Raw genomic sequence first — 15,506 nt, forward strand, 5'->3', positions numbered from 1 at the left:
ATTCATGTTTAATGTGTGATATAAATGTCATAAATAAATCGATAGATAGCAACTCTGAATGTTGAGCACCTGCTTCTCATAAGGTGATTTCTGTTTTAGTGGCCCTTTACTAGGAGAAAAAATTATCTTCACGAATTCTAGGGTGTCCCTATAACCAGCTACTCCAAATGACACACTGATTACGATTTATAAGTAAATTAGTACTCTTATCTATGAAAACTTCCGTTATTATACTTTCTCTGTGTACATCCGTATGCTGCACAAGCTGGCATGTTTGAAAATATTAGTGAGATTAAAGAACGACATGGATGCAGTTGATCATAGGTTTGTTTGATTTGTTTTGAGTGTACGGGGATGACAGCTATACGGGGGGAGTAGAAACGGAGATAAACCTAATTTGTTTCAACGTGCTGACGTCACTTCGTCTCCTGCTTTTTCCACCCTCTTTGGTTCTTCATTATTAGACTACGCCTGCGCTTGGTTCCCTTCGGAGGCGGGACTTCCGTTGTCAGGGCAAATGGCCGATGCTACGCTTGTTGTTGTAACTATTGCGTGAGAGCGAGCGCGTTGTGGCTCGGAGAGTGGCACAGGTAAGGAAGAGAGGCGGCGACTGGGGCATTGGGATCGGGGGGACAGGTGGTTAAGGTCCATGTGTCACTTCGGTGGTGACTGATACGGTCAGCTGAGTGACAGGAGGCTGAGTCATTGCCGGTGGTGTTACCCCGGCGGACCGGCAGTGAGGAGGTTAGTGGCAAGTGGGTTTGGGGCCGGGCTTAGGGTTTGTTGGAAAAGTGACGGGTAGTGGTCAGGACGCCGCTGCTTGTGATGGGCAGGGGAATTATGACAATTCTTTATGTTCCTAATGCTGTCCAAACGAAAGAAAGAAGACATCTGCTGGGCCCTCGGCTTCCGCACTCTCCTGCTGCCTGCCCTTCAGTGGAGACTGGTTATTGTCTGGGTGGGAATACCTTTCCCCTGCTCTTTGCTCTTGTAAGCTGGGCCACCTCACAAAGCAACAGATTTCAGTAAGAAACCTTATTGAGTGGTGCTCCTGTTTACTTGTATGGATCGCTAAAGAAAATGAAGTTCTCATCAAACTCACGTTCCTAAATAAATAATATGAAAAATAAAACACGATTGCATTAATTTAAGACATTGCCTCTAACAGAAGGTGTTTGACTTTCGATATAGTTGAAATGTAACTGTTCAGATAACTGGCAATTAGAAAACTGAGGGGGGTCGTTTATAATGGTCCAACGTGCACTACTTCCTTAGAGCCCTTAGGAAACGAGCTTGGTGGGGTGGACCAACACGTCCTTTTGCTCCCAAAATTTTGTAGTTGTCCAGCGTTGTAAAAAGTTAGTTGGGCAAGGCTGTTTTTGCCACCTTGATATCCTGCCTACGTTGTAACATTTTCTGGTTGTCGATAATAATTTCTTGATACGAAAGAATTGAAGCTAGGGTAGCATTGGCTAGCTGTATTTTTTTTTATAGGTACTGGATTAGTAATACTCTGCTTATGATTGTTTACACAAGGGATTTGTAGTGTAATACATACAATGAAAAAGGTAATTAATTACATGTAAGGCTTAAATAGAAAAAAAATTAAAGTTTAATTTCTTGAAACTTGTCATGGTTTACGGAAAGATTAAGAATCATTGATTTGTAGACCGACATGTAGTTGTAGAAAATACTGTATAGATGCAATGAAAATCTGAAAATGTTTCACTGTTTTTATTAATCATACCATGTGTGATGCCATAAGTACAGATTTTTTTGTCTGAGCATTGCTGCATCATTTTGACTTATTATTATTATTTATTGCATTTGTATCCCACATTATCCCACCTATTTGCAGGCTCAATGTGGCTTACATAGTTTTGTTAACATTGTCATTGCAAGGTGACATATACATTTAATATTGTGCAGAGGTTAGATAAGGGTAGGAAGAAGAAGGAGAGTGATTAAGGTAGCTTAATTTGTTTTGTTGTATTTATGCCTATATTGACATTTATTAAACTTATTTGCAGACTCTCTTTCCAAAAACAACCTCTTAAAATAATTGTTCTTGATGGTTGCATAAGTGGATTAGACAAGGCTATAGTGCCTTTCATCTTGCTTTTTGTGTTCAAATCTGATGGGCAGCATTGTGAAAATCATAGCAAATTGAGGCAGTCTAGTTCAGTTTCTGGATCCCTAAAACCTCTGTCACAGCTGGCAGTAATTAGCATTATAGTCTTTCCCATAAAAATGGGCTCTTCAAATTAGGGTAAATGCACATTCATAGGGCAGAATCTCACTCTCTCTGTTCCTGTTATGTGGATAATGGATGCTTTCGGTTTCCTCCATTAAAGCATGGTGCTGAAGTAATTCATCTACATAACAGATGAAAAGACCAACAAAACCAGGGTCATGGGACTGTTATGTACAAATAAATCAAAAAAGCTCTCATGTTCAGTTTGTTGTTACAGTACACCATTAATTACTTTTAAACCTATTTACTCTTTCACATGTATATGCTTGTAGGAATGTTAAGAGTAAGCCTTATATGAAATAAGAAGGAAAAAGGACCTAGGATCTTTACCCAGAAATCATAGGCACGCTTTTACTAAACCACGCTAGTGATTTCAGGCATGGCAAATGTGACGCAGCCCATTCAGTTTGAATGAGCTGCCTTGCATTTGCAGTGTGGGAATTGTTAGCTTGGTTTAGTAAAAGAGGCCCATAGTTCCTTGGTATTACTTCTTATCAGTTCCGAAAATACCTCCTAATCTACTTCATTAATTATACTCTTCAATCATTACCAAAATATGTACTTCAAAATATGTTCATCTTATAAGTATGCAAAGTGCTTATCCCAGAAACTACAGAGAAATTGACTTATAACTGCAGATTGTACTTTATCCTCAAACTGCAGATGATTACAGTTCCAAACAGGAGATCAGAGACCTTAAATAGCATGTTTCATAAAGGGGTTCTTTAGGGGCTCTGCTCCTAGTAATTTTTAATTCATTTTTGCACACTATTCAGAATGAAAATAGAAATATCCTAGAGTCCAAGGCAGTTACTCTATTTCTGAAGGAATTTTGCTCAACCATGCAATGCACCATTTGTGCAGAATGTTACAAGTGGGTTAATAGAAAGCATTTGTATTGGCCTGTGTGGCTGAAATGAGGCCTTGGTATTGCCACTATGCAGGCTGGAAGCAGAGGGAAGAAAGCATCGGTCAAGAGAGAAGGAAAGCAGGTTGAAGCATCTTTAGGTGTGCAGGCTGGTAGAGAAAATAAATTTGTTTACCTGTAATGGTGCAATGTTGTTGTTTTCCTTTGCTGTTTTTATAGAGAACCCCCATCTACACAGTAGAGTTTTGGGGTAATCTGGGTGGTTGGTGAGGTAAGGTTATCGGGCAGAAAAATTATGGAGGATAGATTGCCCAAAGAGACCAAGATGAGAAGAAATGTCTAGTCAATAATGCTTTATTAAAAGTATTGACAGATGATCAAGCTGCATCCTTGCAGATGTATATGAAGGCTGACCTCATGTTGATGAAAGCTGCTTTTGTGTGGAGCTGATGTATTCCAGTGTGGCGTAGTGGGGTATGTTAACTTTTAACATAATAGAAATTGATATGGTTTGATCTCTAGTTGGAGATGGTGCACTTCATCACCTGCATACTTGGGTTGTTTGAGTTAAATGAGGCAAGTAACAAAGAGCAACTTCAAATCTCTTTAGTGCCCTGCAGATAGTAAAGCAGAGCATGTCTGCAGTCCAGCAAGTGCAGGGTTTCCTCAGCCAGAAGGGAGAAATTTTAAGAAAAAAAAAACACTGGCAAGAAAATGGACTGGTTCAGGTGAAATTTTGATACTGCCTTGGGTAGAACTTGAGGTGGGTTTGTAATGCTCTGGGGTAGAATTGGATGATGGGATTGATATTCCCATTTTGAGGGGGTTACGCTATCTGGGTGTAATATTAGATTCTACCCTATCAATAGTCACATTTAAAATTGGATGTTCAAAAACTGTTTTCATCTATGTGAATTTTCAAGTTTTAATCATTTTAGAATTGTTGTCCAAACTTTTATTTTTACATTATTTGATTACAGTAATGGACTTTTTCTTGCTTTGCCTCAGAAATCTGTGCATGCTATTGAGGTATCAATGGAACAGTTCTTTCCTGGTTCAGATCTTATCTATCAGGCAACAATCCATAATGTTTGTTAGCAACTTATCACCACCATGGGCACTGACCTGCGGGTTACCACAAGGATTGATACTGTCACCTATTCTGTTCAATATCTACCTCAACCCCCTTGCTGAGCTGATTCGGTCAATGGATACTCAGTTCTACATCTATGCAGATGATTTGCAGCTACTCATACCCATTGAACCTGACTTATCTACAGCCTCGAATAAACTGATTACCTGTCTAACATCAATTCAAGAATGTGCTAAATGCAACAAACTTTGCCAGAACCCAAGTAAAACTGAGCTTCTCTGGTCCCTAATACAAGTTCATACATACCTGACATCAGAATCTCTTTGGAAAATACGAACTCCCCCTCAAATCACAAGTCTGGAACCTCAGTTGATTCAGAATGCTGCAGCAAGACTCATAGAAGGTTGCAAGCGACGTAATCACATCACACCATTTTTGCAAAAACCTAAATTGGCTACCAGTACAATACAGGGCTAAATTTTAAAACTGTTTTGATCTTCAAGGCCCTCAAAGGAAATGGCCCTGAGTACATGAAGAATAGGATGATCCTCTACACACTGCCAAGGACCCTAAGGTCCTCTCAAGGACTATCACTAACCACACCCTCTCCAAAGGACTTGCATGATGTGATGCCCACAAGCAAGCCTTCTTCGGAGTAGCCCCCACACTCTGGAATTCATTGCCTGAAAGGCTCCGCTTATCACAAGACTATCTCTACTTCAGGAAGCAGGTGAAAGCTTGGCTCTTCAACCAGGCCTTTAATGGAAGAAGTAACTAACTTGTTAGTTTCACTCACACACAAAAGGAATGACACGGGCTGCACATTACTGGACATGTTCATCCACTCCTATCCTAGCTGAGATAATATTTAACCATCTCTCTGACCTCATGTGCAAAATTAGTCACCTTACTTTCTAATTCTTCTTACTCTCTTACCTATCTATGTGTTCCATCTTTGCTTATACCATTCACTATCAATTAAAATGTTCTATTACGGATTGGGTTGACGTTGTAAATAGTATACTATACCATATTTTGTATTATTTGAATATTGTTACTGCTGTAATTGCCTATTGCTCATGTTTGATCTAGTTTTACTGTACACCGCCTTGAGTGAATTCCTTAAAAAAGGCGGTAAATAAATCCTAATAAATAAAAAAAAATTTAAAAAGTAGCACGGAATGCTACTTCGCTTTTGATATGCAGTGTTCCTCATTTTGTACATATTACCCTTATTTTAACTTCATTGGTTACCTATTCAGTTCAGGATTTATTTTAAGATTCTTACCTTGATATATAAAGCCTTGCATGATGATGCTCCATACTTGTATTTCTTCTCAAAATCTACAACCCATTCCACCCATTATCATCTGCTACTGAATGATTGCTGGAAGTACCCTTATTTAGATGTATTAAGCTTAACAACTATTGAGTCTGTTTAGAATTGCTGGATCAACTTTATGGAATGCTGTACTGCATACAGTTCACAATATATCGTATTTGGCTTTCTGAAAACCACTGAAAGCACATTATTTCAAGTAGGCAAAGTTCATAGAAAAAAATGAAAAATGAAGGCAGATAAAGACCATATGGTCTATCCGGTCTACCCATCCATGCCATCTACTACCCTTCCTCTCCCTTAGAGATTCTATGTACCTGTCCCAAGCTTTCTTGAATTCAGATACAGTTTTCATCTGCATCACCTCCACAGGGAGGCCATTCTACTTGCTGTCTTGCAGTAGAGAGGTTACCTGATAATTACAGGTTGGGGCACAGTGAAGTCTCCAGAAGAAGCTTGGAGCGGAATGGGTATTGACATTCTACAAATTCACCACACTTTCTATGAAGTATTTCTTCAGGTTATTTCTGAATCTATACCCTCTTCATCCTATTCCCCCTCATTCCAGAGCTTCCTTTCAATTAAGAGACTTGCCTCCTGTGCATCTGTGCCATTTGTTCTGTATACTTTTCCTTCCCTGACTGAACCCTGCACATTGTTTTCACATGACCCAAAGTACACAGGGTACAATAATAAAACACAATAGTTTAGGGGTAAACATTCATTTACCCACTTCGGCACTTGAAATTAGTTCTGAAACTCCTTAAAAAATGTCATTTGTAAATTATACAGATTTATGTGTAAAACATTTTTTCATTATACTTTGGAGATATAAGACTGTTGTGATATAACTTTGGATTCATATAGATTTAGATTATTGGTTTAATCATTTTTGTTATATTATTTTCATCCTTGGTTATGTAACCTTGTTTTTTCCTTGCAGTGTCTATATAGAGGTGGTGCTTTTTCTAAATGGGATAAATTGAAAACATGTTCAGCTTTGAAGGCGATTTCAAAACCAGGCCCAAGGTATCACTTGGAGGAGCAAGTAGGAAGGTAAGAATTTTCTTTTTCTTTATTTAAAAATAAATAAATATCTATATATGAAAGAACATAAGAGTAGCCATACTGGGTCAGACCAATGGTCCATCTAGCCCAGTATCCTGTTTTCCAAATAGTGGCCAAGCCAGGTCACAAATACCTGGCAGAAACCCAAATTGTGGCAACACTCCATACTTCAAATCCCAGGACAAGCAGTTGCTTCCCATGTCTGCCTCAATAGCAGACTATGGACTTTTCCTCCAGGAATTTGTCCAAACCTTTTTTTAACCGCTGTTACCACATCCTCTGGCAAAGAGTTCCAGAGGTTAACTATTTGTTGAGTGAAAAAATATTTCCTCCTATTTGTTTTAAAAGTATTTCCATGTAACTTTGAGTGTCCCCTAGTCTTTTTACTTTTGGAACGAGTGAAAATTCGATTTACTTCTACTCGTTCTACACCACTCAGGATTTTGTAGACCTCAATCATATCTCCCCTCATCTGTCTCTTTTCCAAGCTGAAGAGCCCTAACCCTTTAGCCTTTCTTCATACAAGAGGCGTTCTATCTCCTTTATCATTTGGTCACTCTTCTTAGAACCTTATTGCAACCAGAACTGAATGCAAAACTCAAGGTGTGGACGCACCATGGAGCGATACAAAGGCATTATAGTTTTTTCGGTCTTATTCACCATCTCTTTCCTAATAATTCCTAGCATTCTATTTGCTTTTTTGGCCGCCACCACCACACACTGAGGAGAAGATTTCAGCGTATTATCTACAATGACACCCAGATCTTTTTCTTGAGCGCTGACCCCCAAGGTAGACCCTAGCATCAGGTAACTATGATTCCTTGTCACTTGCAGCAGATGAATCCAGGAACTAGTGGGTTAAGTCCACCTACCAGCAGGTGGAGATAGAGATAAACAAACTAAAGGCACTGATGCCAGACGGCCAGCTCCTTCCTCAGTTAGTATGTCTCTATCTCAGCAGGTGGCAGATGGCTTTTTGTCCAGCTCATGGACCCAAGGCCTCTGAGGGTGCTCCTGGGCCGGTGGCCAGTTTGAGCCGGGGGTGGCGGACTGGTGGTGTCCCCTTAGGCAGCATACGCAGTTGCTGGGTCCCTGCAGCACCTCAAATTCCCTCTGAACGGGCTTTTGCTGTTCCTTTCCTTCCCTGTTTTTCTGCCTCCTCACTAAAAAAAAAAAAAAAAAAAAAAGAAACAGAGAAGCACAGGGAAGTGTGTTTTTGCTGAGAGCTGTCCAAGTCCTGTTTTCTGTTTCCTGCTTGTCTGAGCCTGTCTCGAAGTGGAGTCGGAGAGTTTTTTTTTTTCTTCGGCTCAGCTGTCAGTTCCTGCACTTTCCTGGTCCGGGGTAAGTCCTGCTGGGTTCCTATTCGGGGGTGGGCGAAGGCAGCGGAGGCGGTAAAACGCTGTTCCTGATGTGCGGCTAGAGTTGGCTACATTCTGTCATGGATTCGTTTTTGAAGTCAGCTATGTTGGACGCTCCTCAATTGCCCCTGATAGATGTTGGGCTGGTGTACTTGGAGGATGCTTGGGCCAAACTCATGGCCTTGACCGTTCCTCTCCACGTCTTCTGTGGCTCCGTCATTGGGCCACGGATATGGCCTCTAAGCAGCGGCTTATTAAATTGCCTTTCCGAGGGAAATTGCCTTTTGGGGAAGACCTAGAAAAGATTGTTCAAGATTTGGGGAATTCCAAATATCACCGTCTCCCAGAGGATAGGACCAAGTCTACGCCCAGGCAGGGAGCTTCAAGGTCACGGTTCAGGGAGTCGCGACGGTATCGCCCGGGGCGCTCCAACACAGCCTTCCAGCGTTCTCGTTTTGGGCAGCATTCTTCCTTTTGCAATGAGAAGTGTCTGGACCCCCCCCCTCTCGTCAGGGGGATCCGGCTCGATCCTCCCAAAGATGCGGCGCAGGTCCACTCGGGAAGAAAGCAGATCGGTGGTCAGCTTTCTGTCTTTCTTCCAGAGTGGGCCAGAATTACTTTGGACCAGTGGGTCCTCGATGTAGTGCGAGAGGGCTACAAATTAGAATTCTTCTCTCCCGTCACAGATTTTTTTTCTGGAGTCCCGCTGTTTATCGCGGGCCAAGAGGACAGCGGTTCTACAGTGTTTGCGAGACCTGCTAAGGATAGGGGCTATCGTGCCTGTTCCTCCTCTCAAAAGGCACACAGGTCGGTACTCCATCTTCTTTGTGGTGCCGTAGAAAGGAGGGGCTTTTCGGCCTATTCTCGATCTCAGAAAAGTAAACCAGTTTTTTGCGGGCCAGGTACAGTCTCGCGTGGTGGCTCCAGTCATCCAATTTGCAGAAGGGTGTTTCTGTGGCATCTCCCAATTGGGTGGTAGTCGTGACGGATGCCAGCCTTGCGGGCTGCGGAGCCCATTGCCTTCATCGAGTAGCCCAGGGATCATGGACACCTCTCGAAGCGACTTGGCCGATAAATCGTCTGGAGTTGCGAGCAGTCGTGAATGCGCTGCAGAGTTTTCAGGACCTTCTGCAGGGGCAGGCGGTTTGTGTGTTCTCGGACAACATCACTACAGAGGCCTACATCAATCGGCAGGGGGGCACTCACAGTCTTCCCTTGGCAGTGGAACAGTCTCGTCTTCTAGTATGGGCGGAAGCGCGTGTTCAGAGTCTGTCGGCAGCGCACATTGCAGGTCAAGACACACAATGTTCAAGCAGATTTTCTCAGGCAGACTCTTATGGATGCAGTGGAATGGACGCTGTTTGACTCGGCTTTTCGGCTGATCTGTCAACGTTGGGGCAGACTAGTAATGGGTCTCATGGCCATGGCTTGCAATGCCAAAGTTCCCCAGTTCTTCAGCCGCAAATGGCAGCCAGGATCCGCAGAATTGGACGCTGTTCTCCAGTCATGGCTGGAACAACAGCTACTGTATTTTTTTCTTCTGTGGCTTCTAATAGGGGAGAGTGCTTTGCCGCATAGGGTGGCATCGGGGGCCGGTCGTTCTAGTGGCCCCAGACTGGCCTCGACGGCCGTGGTATGCGGATCTCTTTCGGGCACTCTCAGAGCCACCATTGCGACTTCCTGATCTGCTGCATCAAGGGCCAGTTCAGATGGAAAATCCCTCTAGCTTTGGTCTTACAGCTACTGAGAGGCGGCAGCTGAGGAAGAAGGGATTTTCAGGACCAGTCATTGCCACTCTTTTGGGGGCACGGAAGCAGTCTACTTCAGCAGCGTACGCGCGAGTGTGGAAAGCTTTCTCGGCGTGGTGTGCTTTGCATGCTGAATCGCCTTTTCAGGCGGACATTCCGTTTATTCTGGAGTTCCTTCAGGATGGTCTTCAAAAGGGATTGGCATCTAATTCCCTTCGAGTGCAGGTGGCCGCGCTAGCTTGTTTTAGGGGCAAATTGGACGATTCTTCTTTAGCTGCTCACTCTGATGTGGTCCGTTTCCTACGCGGGGCTCTTCGGCTTCAGCCTTCTCTGTGGCAGCTATGCCTGGCGTGGCATTTGAATGTGGTACTGCGAGCCCTCCAGGCCCCACTGTTTGAGCCATTGAATAAGGTTTCTGAAAAGGATCTAACACTTAAGACAGTGTTTTTGGTGGCCATTGCTTCGGCTAGGAGGATTTCTGAAATTCAAGCTTTGTCTTGCAGAGATCCTTTTTTGCAGTTTTCGGAAGCAGGGGTGTCGATCCGTACGGTTCCGTCGTTTCTACCTAAAGTGGTTTCGGCTTTCCATGTCAATCAGGCAGTTTATCTTCTGTCTTTTCGAAGAGAGGATTATCCCGGGGAGTTTGCCTCGCTACGTTTCCTGGATGTGCGGAGTGCCTTGTTTCGGTACTTGCAGATCTCTAACGAGTTTCGACGCTCTGATCATCTTTGTGCTCTTGTCAGGATCGAAAAGAGGTGAGTCGGCTTCTAAGGCTTCCATTGCTTGCTGGATTAGGGAAGCCATTGGAGCGGCGTGTCTGCTACAAGGGCGGGCGTCTCCAGTGGCCCTGAAGGCGCATTCTACTCGGGCACAGGCTGCTTCTTGGGCGGAGGCGTCAGCCTTATCTCTGGAAGAGATTTGTCGGGTAGCTACTTGGGCGTCCCGTCATACTTTTGTGAAGCATTATAGGCTAGACGTGTCTACTCAGGAGGATGCGAGTTTTGGGGCAGGAGTGTTGGCGTGGGGAGCGTTGGCTTCCCACCCTACTTAAAGAATGCTTTGGTACATCCCACTAGTTCCTGGATTCATCTGCAGCAAGTGACAAGGAAGGTAAAATTATGTCTTACCTGATAATTTTCTTTCCTTTAATGCAGCAGATGAATCCAGGATCCCTCCCTAGTTCAGCTGACTGTTTTTTCATTTTCTGTGCAGTGTGGCTACTGTTTTCCTTCCGGGTTCTCTTTTGCCGAGTTCAGACAAAGATATGGGAACACGGAAAGGATTCCGATTTCTGGATCAAGTTGCAGTTATTTTTCATAGTGAGGATGGTTTCTGGTTGTTATTGGTTTCATATTTTTGGCCTTGGCAAATGCTTATGAATGACATACTAACTGAGGAAGGAGCTGGCCGTCTGATATCTCTGCCTTTAGTTTGTTTATCTCTATCTCCACCTGCTGGTAGGCGGACTTAACCCACTAGTTCCTGGATTCATCTGCTGCGTTAAAGGAAAGAAAATTATCAGGTAAGACATAATTTTACCTCCGGATTATTCTTTCTAATGTGCCTCACCTTGCATTTGTCCACATTAAATTTCATCTGCTATTTGGACGCCCAGTCTTCTAATTTCCTAAGGTCTTCCTGCAATATTTCACAATCTGCACGTGTTTTAACAACCTTGAATAGTTGTATCATCTGCAAATTTGATCACCTCACCCGTTGTTCCAATTTGCATATCATTTATAAATATGTTAAATAGTACCAATCCCAGTACAGATCCCTGTGGCACTCCACTGTTCACCCTCTTTCATTGAGAGAAATGACCGTTTAACCCTACCCTCTGTTTTCTGTCAAATAACCGATTCCTAATCCACACCAGGAACTTGCCTCCTTTCCCGTGACATGAAAATTACTCAGGAGTCTCTCATGAGGAACTTTATCAAAAGCTTTCTGAAGATCTAGATACACTACATCAACCAGCTCACCTTTATCCATATGTTTATTTACACCTTCAAAGAAATGAAGCAGATTGGTGAGGCAAGGCTTCCCTTGGCTGAACCCATGCTGACTCTGTCCAATTAAACCATATTTGTCTACGTGTTGTTTAATTTTATTCTTTATAATTTCACTATTTTGCCTGCCACCGATGTCAGGCTTACTGGTATATAATTTCCCGGATCACCCCTAGAACCCTTTTTAAAAATCGGCGTCACATTGGCCACACTCCAATCTTTAGGTACTATGGACTATTTTAACGACAGGTTACAGAATACTAACAGCAGATCAGCAATTTCATGCTTGAGTTCTTTGAATGCCCTTGGATGTATGCCATCCAATCCAGATGATTTACTACTCTTTAATTTGTCAGTTTGGCTCAGTACATCTTGCAGTTTCACCGAGATTTTTCAGTTCCTCCGCATCATGACCGTTGAAAACCAATTCCGGTATAGACATCTCTTACATCTTCTTCCGTAAAGACAGACGCAAAGAATTCATTCAGTTTCTCCGCTGTGGCCTTGTCCTCCCTGAGCGCCCCTTTTGCCGTAAAGACAGACGCAAAGAATTCATTCAGTTTCTCCGCTGTGGCCTTGTCCTCCCTGAGCGCCCCTTTTGCTCCTTCGTAATCTAACGGTCCCACAGATTCCCTCACAGGCTTTCTGCTTCTGATGTACCTGAAAAAGTTATTACTGTGATCTTTAGCCTCTGCAGAAAGTTTCTCTTCATATTCTCGTTTAGCCTTCTTTATTAATGCTTTGCGTCTGATTTGCCAGTGCTTATGTTGCTTCTTATTTTCTTAATTTGGGTCCTTTTCCATTGTTTGAAGGACAGTCTTTTGGCTGTAATGGCCTCTTTTACTTCACCTTTGAACCATACTGGCTGGCGTTTTCTCTTCTTTCTCTACCTTTGCAAATACGTGGAATGCATCTGGACTGCCAAGTTGGTGTTTTTTAATAACGTTCACGCCTGATTTAGTGTCCTAACCTTTGCAGCCGATCCTTTTAGTTACTTTTTAACCATTTTCCTCATTTTATTATAGTCGCCCTTTTGAAAATTAAATGCAGCTACAGTAGATTTTTTTTGCAGGTTCATCCCAGATAGTAGCTCAAACTTGATCATGTTATGAAAACTATTTCCCAGGGGACCCAACTCCACCACCTCTCGCTCTGTGCCCTGCACGCCACCAAAGACCAGATCCAAAATGGCTCCCCCTTTTGTCGGTTCCTGGACCAACTGCGCCAAGAAGCAGTTGTTTATTACATCTAGAAATTTTATCTCCCTGGCACTCCCTGATGTAACATTTATCCACTCAATAGTGGGGTAATTGAAATCATATATACCAAACAATAACTTCTGCAATAATGTTTCAGAAGAATTGCCAGAAAACATTCATTATAAAGTGGAGAAAAAAGGAGACGCACCTACTTGTAAGACAAACCTACGTTATAAAGGTGGGTCACAATATTCATCACTTATAAAAGAACTCCACATAAATATAGATCCTCATTCAACAACTTAAGAGGAAGAAAACCAAGCAAATCAGCTTACTGATACAGAAAAAGGCTGAACATTATCAAAAAATGTTTTAGTTGCAGGCGTAAACAACAGTCTGGCAACAGGCTGAGCAGGGTAATGCAACCTCAGAAGTGGTTGCTGAATATGGGCATTGCCTGAGAGATCTTCTGAGTGTGGGGCACCCCCTCGGTGGATCTCTGGTTGTCCTGGTTGTCTGACCTGTTTTTCAATCCCTTGTGGTATTGTTACCTTCAGTTCCTGACTGCATTCACAGACTTCGACTTCAGCATATGGTGTGGCATTTCCACGTTGCAGCTTTCTGTGCCTTTGAGCACCTTAGGGTCATTCTAGCACAGGCAACTCCCTTCAGATTATTTAGCACTTGCACTATTGGCCTTCAGGCCGCTGTAACCTTGCGGCTTAGAGTAGGGCTGAGTGGGATTCCCCCTGAGCACCTGGCCAGTTGCAGCCTTCTGGTTTTTGCTACTGATCGATGGAAGACAGTTTATAGTGCCTTCACTGAACTCTTCATGGCCGCTGTTCTGGGAACCTCCTGTTGGGGACTACAAGGCTGCCTGACCTCGCTGCCCACTGCATACTGTCAGGTTCTTGCTGTCTGGAGTGCCTTTCTCCGCTGGGCAGGTGGCATGATTGTGTCTTTTTTGCCTCTACAGGCACTCCTTCACTGTTAGCAGTTATAGCTGTGTTGGTCTCTGGCAGTTCCTGTGACCATTGTTGGCCTTTGCCTGAACTGAGCTCCCTCACAGTGACCGCTTCAGTTCAGTGAATGGTTATGACTGCTTGGCTAGCTCCTGGATCTATGGTATCAGCAGAATTATCTCTTTCATGGCTGTTGAGCTTCTTCTGTTAGTACATAGGGAGAGCGGCTGCATCACTGTCTATACAGCACGGTTTCCCCTTTCCACATGCTGTGCTGCTCGGTATATGGCTGTGGAGCTCTATTCTGGCTACACTAGGTACAAAGCAAATTACATTCATCACCATATCTAATGTGGTCTGCTTGTACTTCACTGATCCCAGTCTCAGTTGGAGCAGCTCTATATCTGAATGGTGAGCAAACCCCTTCTTTTTTCTGTGTGGATCGCAGCCAGAGTCCTGACTCTGAATAAGACTTTTTTTTTTTTTTTTTAAAGGGGAGGGGGTGAAGGAAAGGGCAGGGGGATTTGATATACCACCTTTCTGTGGTACAATCAAAGCAGTTTTTTTTTTAATTATATGCAGGTACTTTCTGTGTCTCAAGTGGGCTCACAATTGAAGTTTTTGAGGCAGTGAGGGTTAAGTGACTTTCCCAGAGTCACAAGGAGCTGCAGTGTAAATTGAAACCAGTTCCTCAGGGTCTCAGCCCCATTGTACTTAACCTTTAGGCCACTCCTCTACGATCATCTGTGCCTGGTGGTTTTGGCTCCTTTGTGGGGCACAGTTCCATTCTGGCTGGGTGCAGCTTCATCTCTGCCTAATGGGCGCTCCTCCATGACTAGCTGCCTTTTAGGTTCTCTTCCCTCTATATGTGCTGAGCCTTCTATGCCTGGTGAGCGCTGCTTCATCTTTATGGGCTGAGCCTTCTCTGGCTGTTGAACTTGGCTCCCATGCTGCTTGTTGGACATTCCTTCATCGCTGCTTCTTCTGTAACACTCCAATACAGTTGGCTGTGTCTGTGGGACCCTCCTGGGTTTTGTGGTACTGCTCCTTCTCTGCATGTATGCTTAACTCCACCTCTGATCGTAAGGCGAGGTTTCATTGCAGAAAGTGGATTGCCTTCTTCCGCTTGTTATGCCTCTTAGCTTCATTCTTGGAGTTGTCTAGAGCTCTGTTTCTCTCTGAATGCATAGTTCAGTTCCATCTCTGATTACAGAACATTGCTCCTCGTCTGATTCTGGGGTGTAGCTGTGTCTCTGGATCTGGGTGCTATTGTATCTCTGGCTGAAGAGCACTGCACCACTCATGGAGGTAGAAGTGCACCCATCTGTGAACGTGTACATCAGCTTCAATGCTGTTCCATATCTGACTCTCAGACTGGTCTCCTCCTTGTCATATGTGACTTTCCCACTTTGTTGGGGAATCTGTTCTAACTGGGGAGTGTGCTTCTGTAGTGCACAGCTCAGCCCTTTCTGTGCAGAATGTTGCTAGCTGGCATCATATTTCAGCTCATTCTGTGTTTGGTTGTGTTTGTCTCCAAGCCTGGGCTGCAGTCTCACCCTATCGTGCAACAGGATCCTCCTACATCGGAGTTCTCCTGTTTGCTAGCTT

General features: G+C 43.6%; 1 protein-coding gene across 5 annotated transcripts in view; it reads left to right on the forward strand.

Annotated features, from left to right (window-relative positions):
- The first annotated feature begins 500 nt into the window (after positions 1-500).
- The window catches only part of UBE3C (ubiquitin protein ligase E3C), a 362,832-nt gene continuing 347,826 nt past the window's right edge, over positions 501-15,506 (forward strand). For 4 of the 5 annotated variants that reach the window (XM_030198632.1, XM_030198645.1, XM_030198654.1 and 1 more), the window contains exons 1-2: positions 501-590; positions 6,498-6,610. In XM_030198632.1, coding sequence (XP_030054492.1) covers positions 6,545-6,610 — 66 coding nt within the window. In that variant the 5' untranslated portion in view covers positions 501-590; positions 6,498-6,544. Of the gene's footprint in view, positions 591-683; positions 745-6,497; positions 6,611-15,506 lie in introns of those variants that run through there. The other variant, XM_030198637.1, reaches the window with a different exon arrangement.

This window comes from Microcaecilia unicolor, chromosome 1, assembly GCF_901765095.1.
Source record: "Microcaecilia unicolor chromosome 1, aMicUni1.1, whole genome shotgun sequence".
Classification (NCBI taxonomy): domain Eukaryota; kingdom Metazoa; phylum Chordata; class Amphibia; order Gymnophiona; family Siphonopidae; genus Microcaecilia; species Microcaecilia unicolor.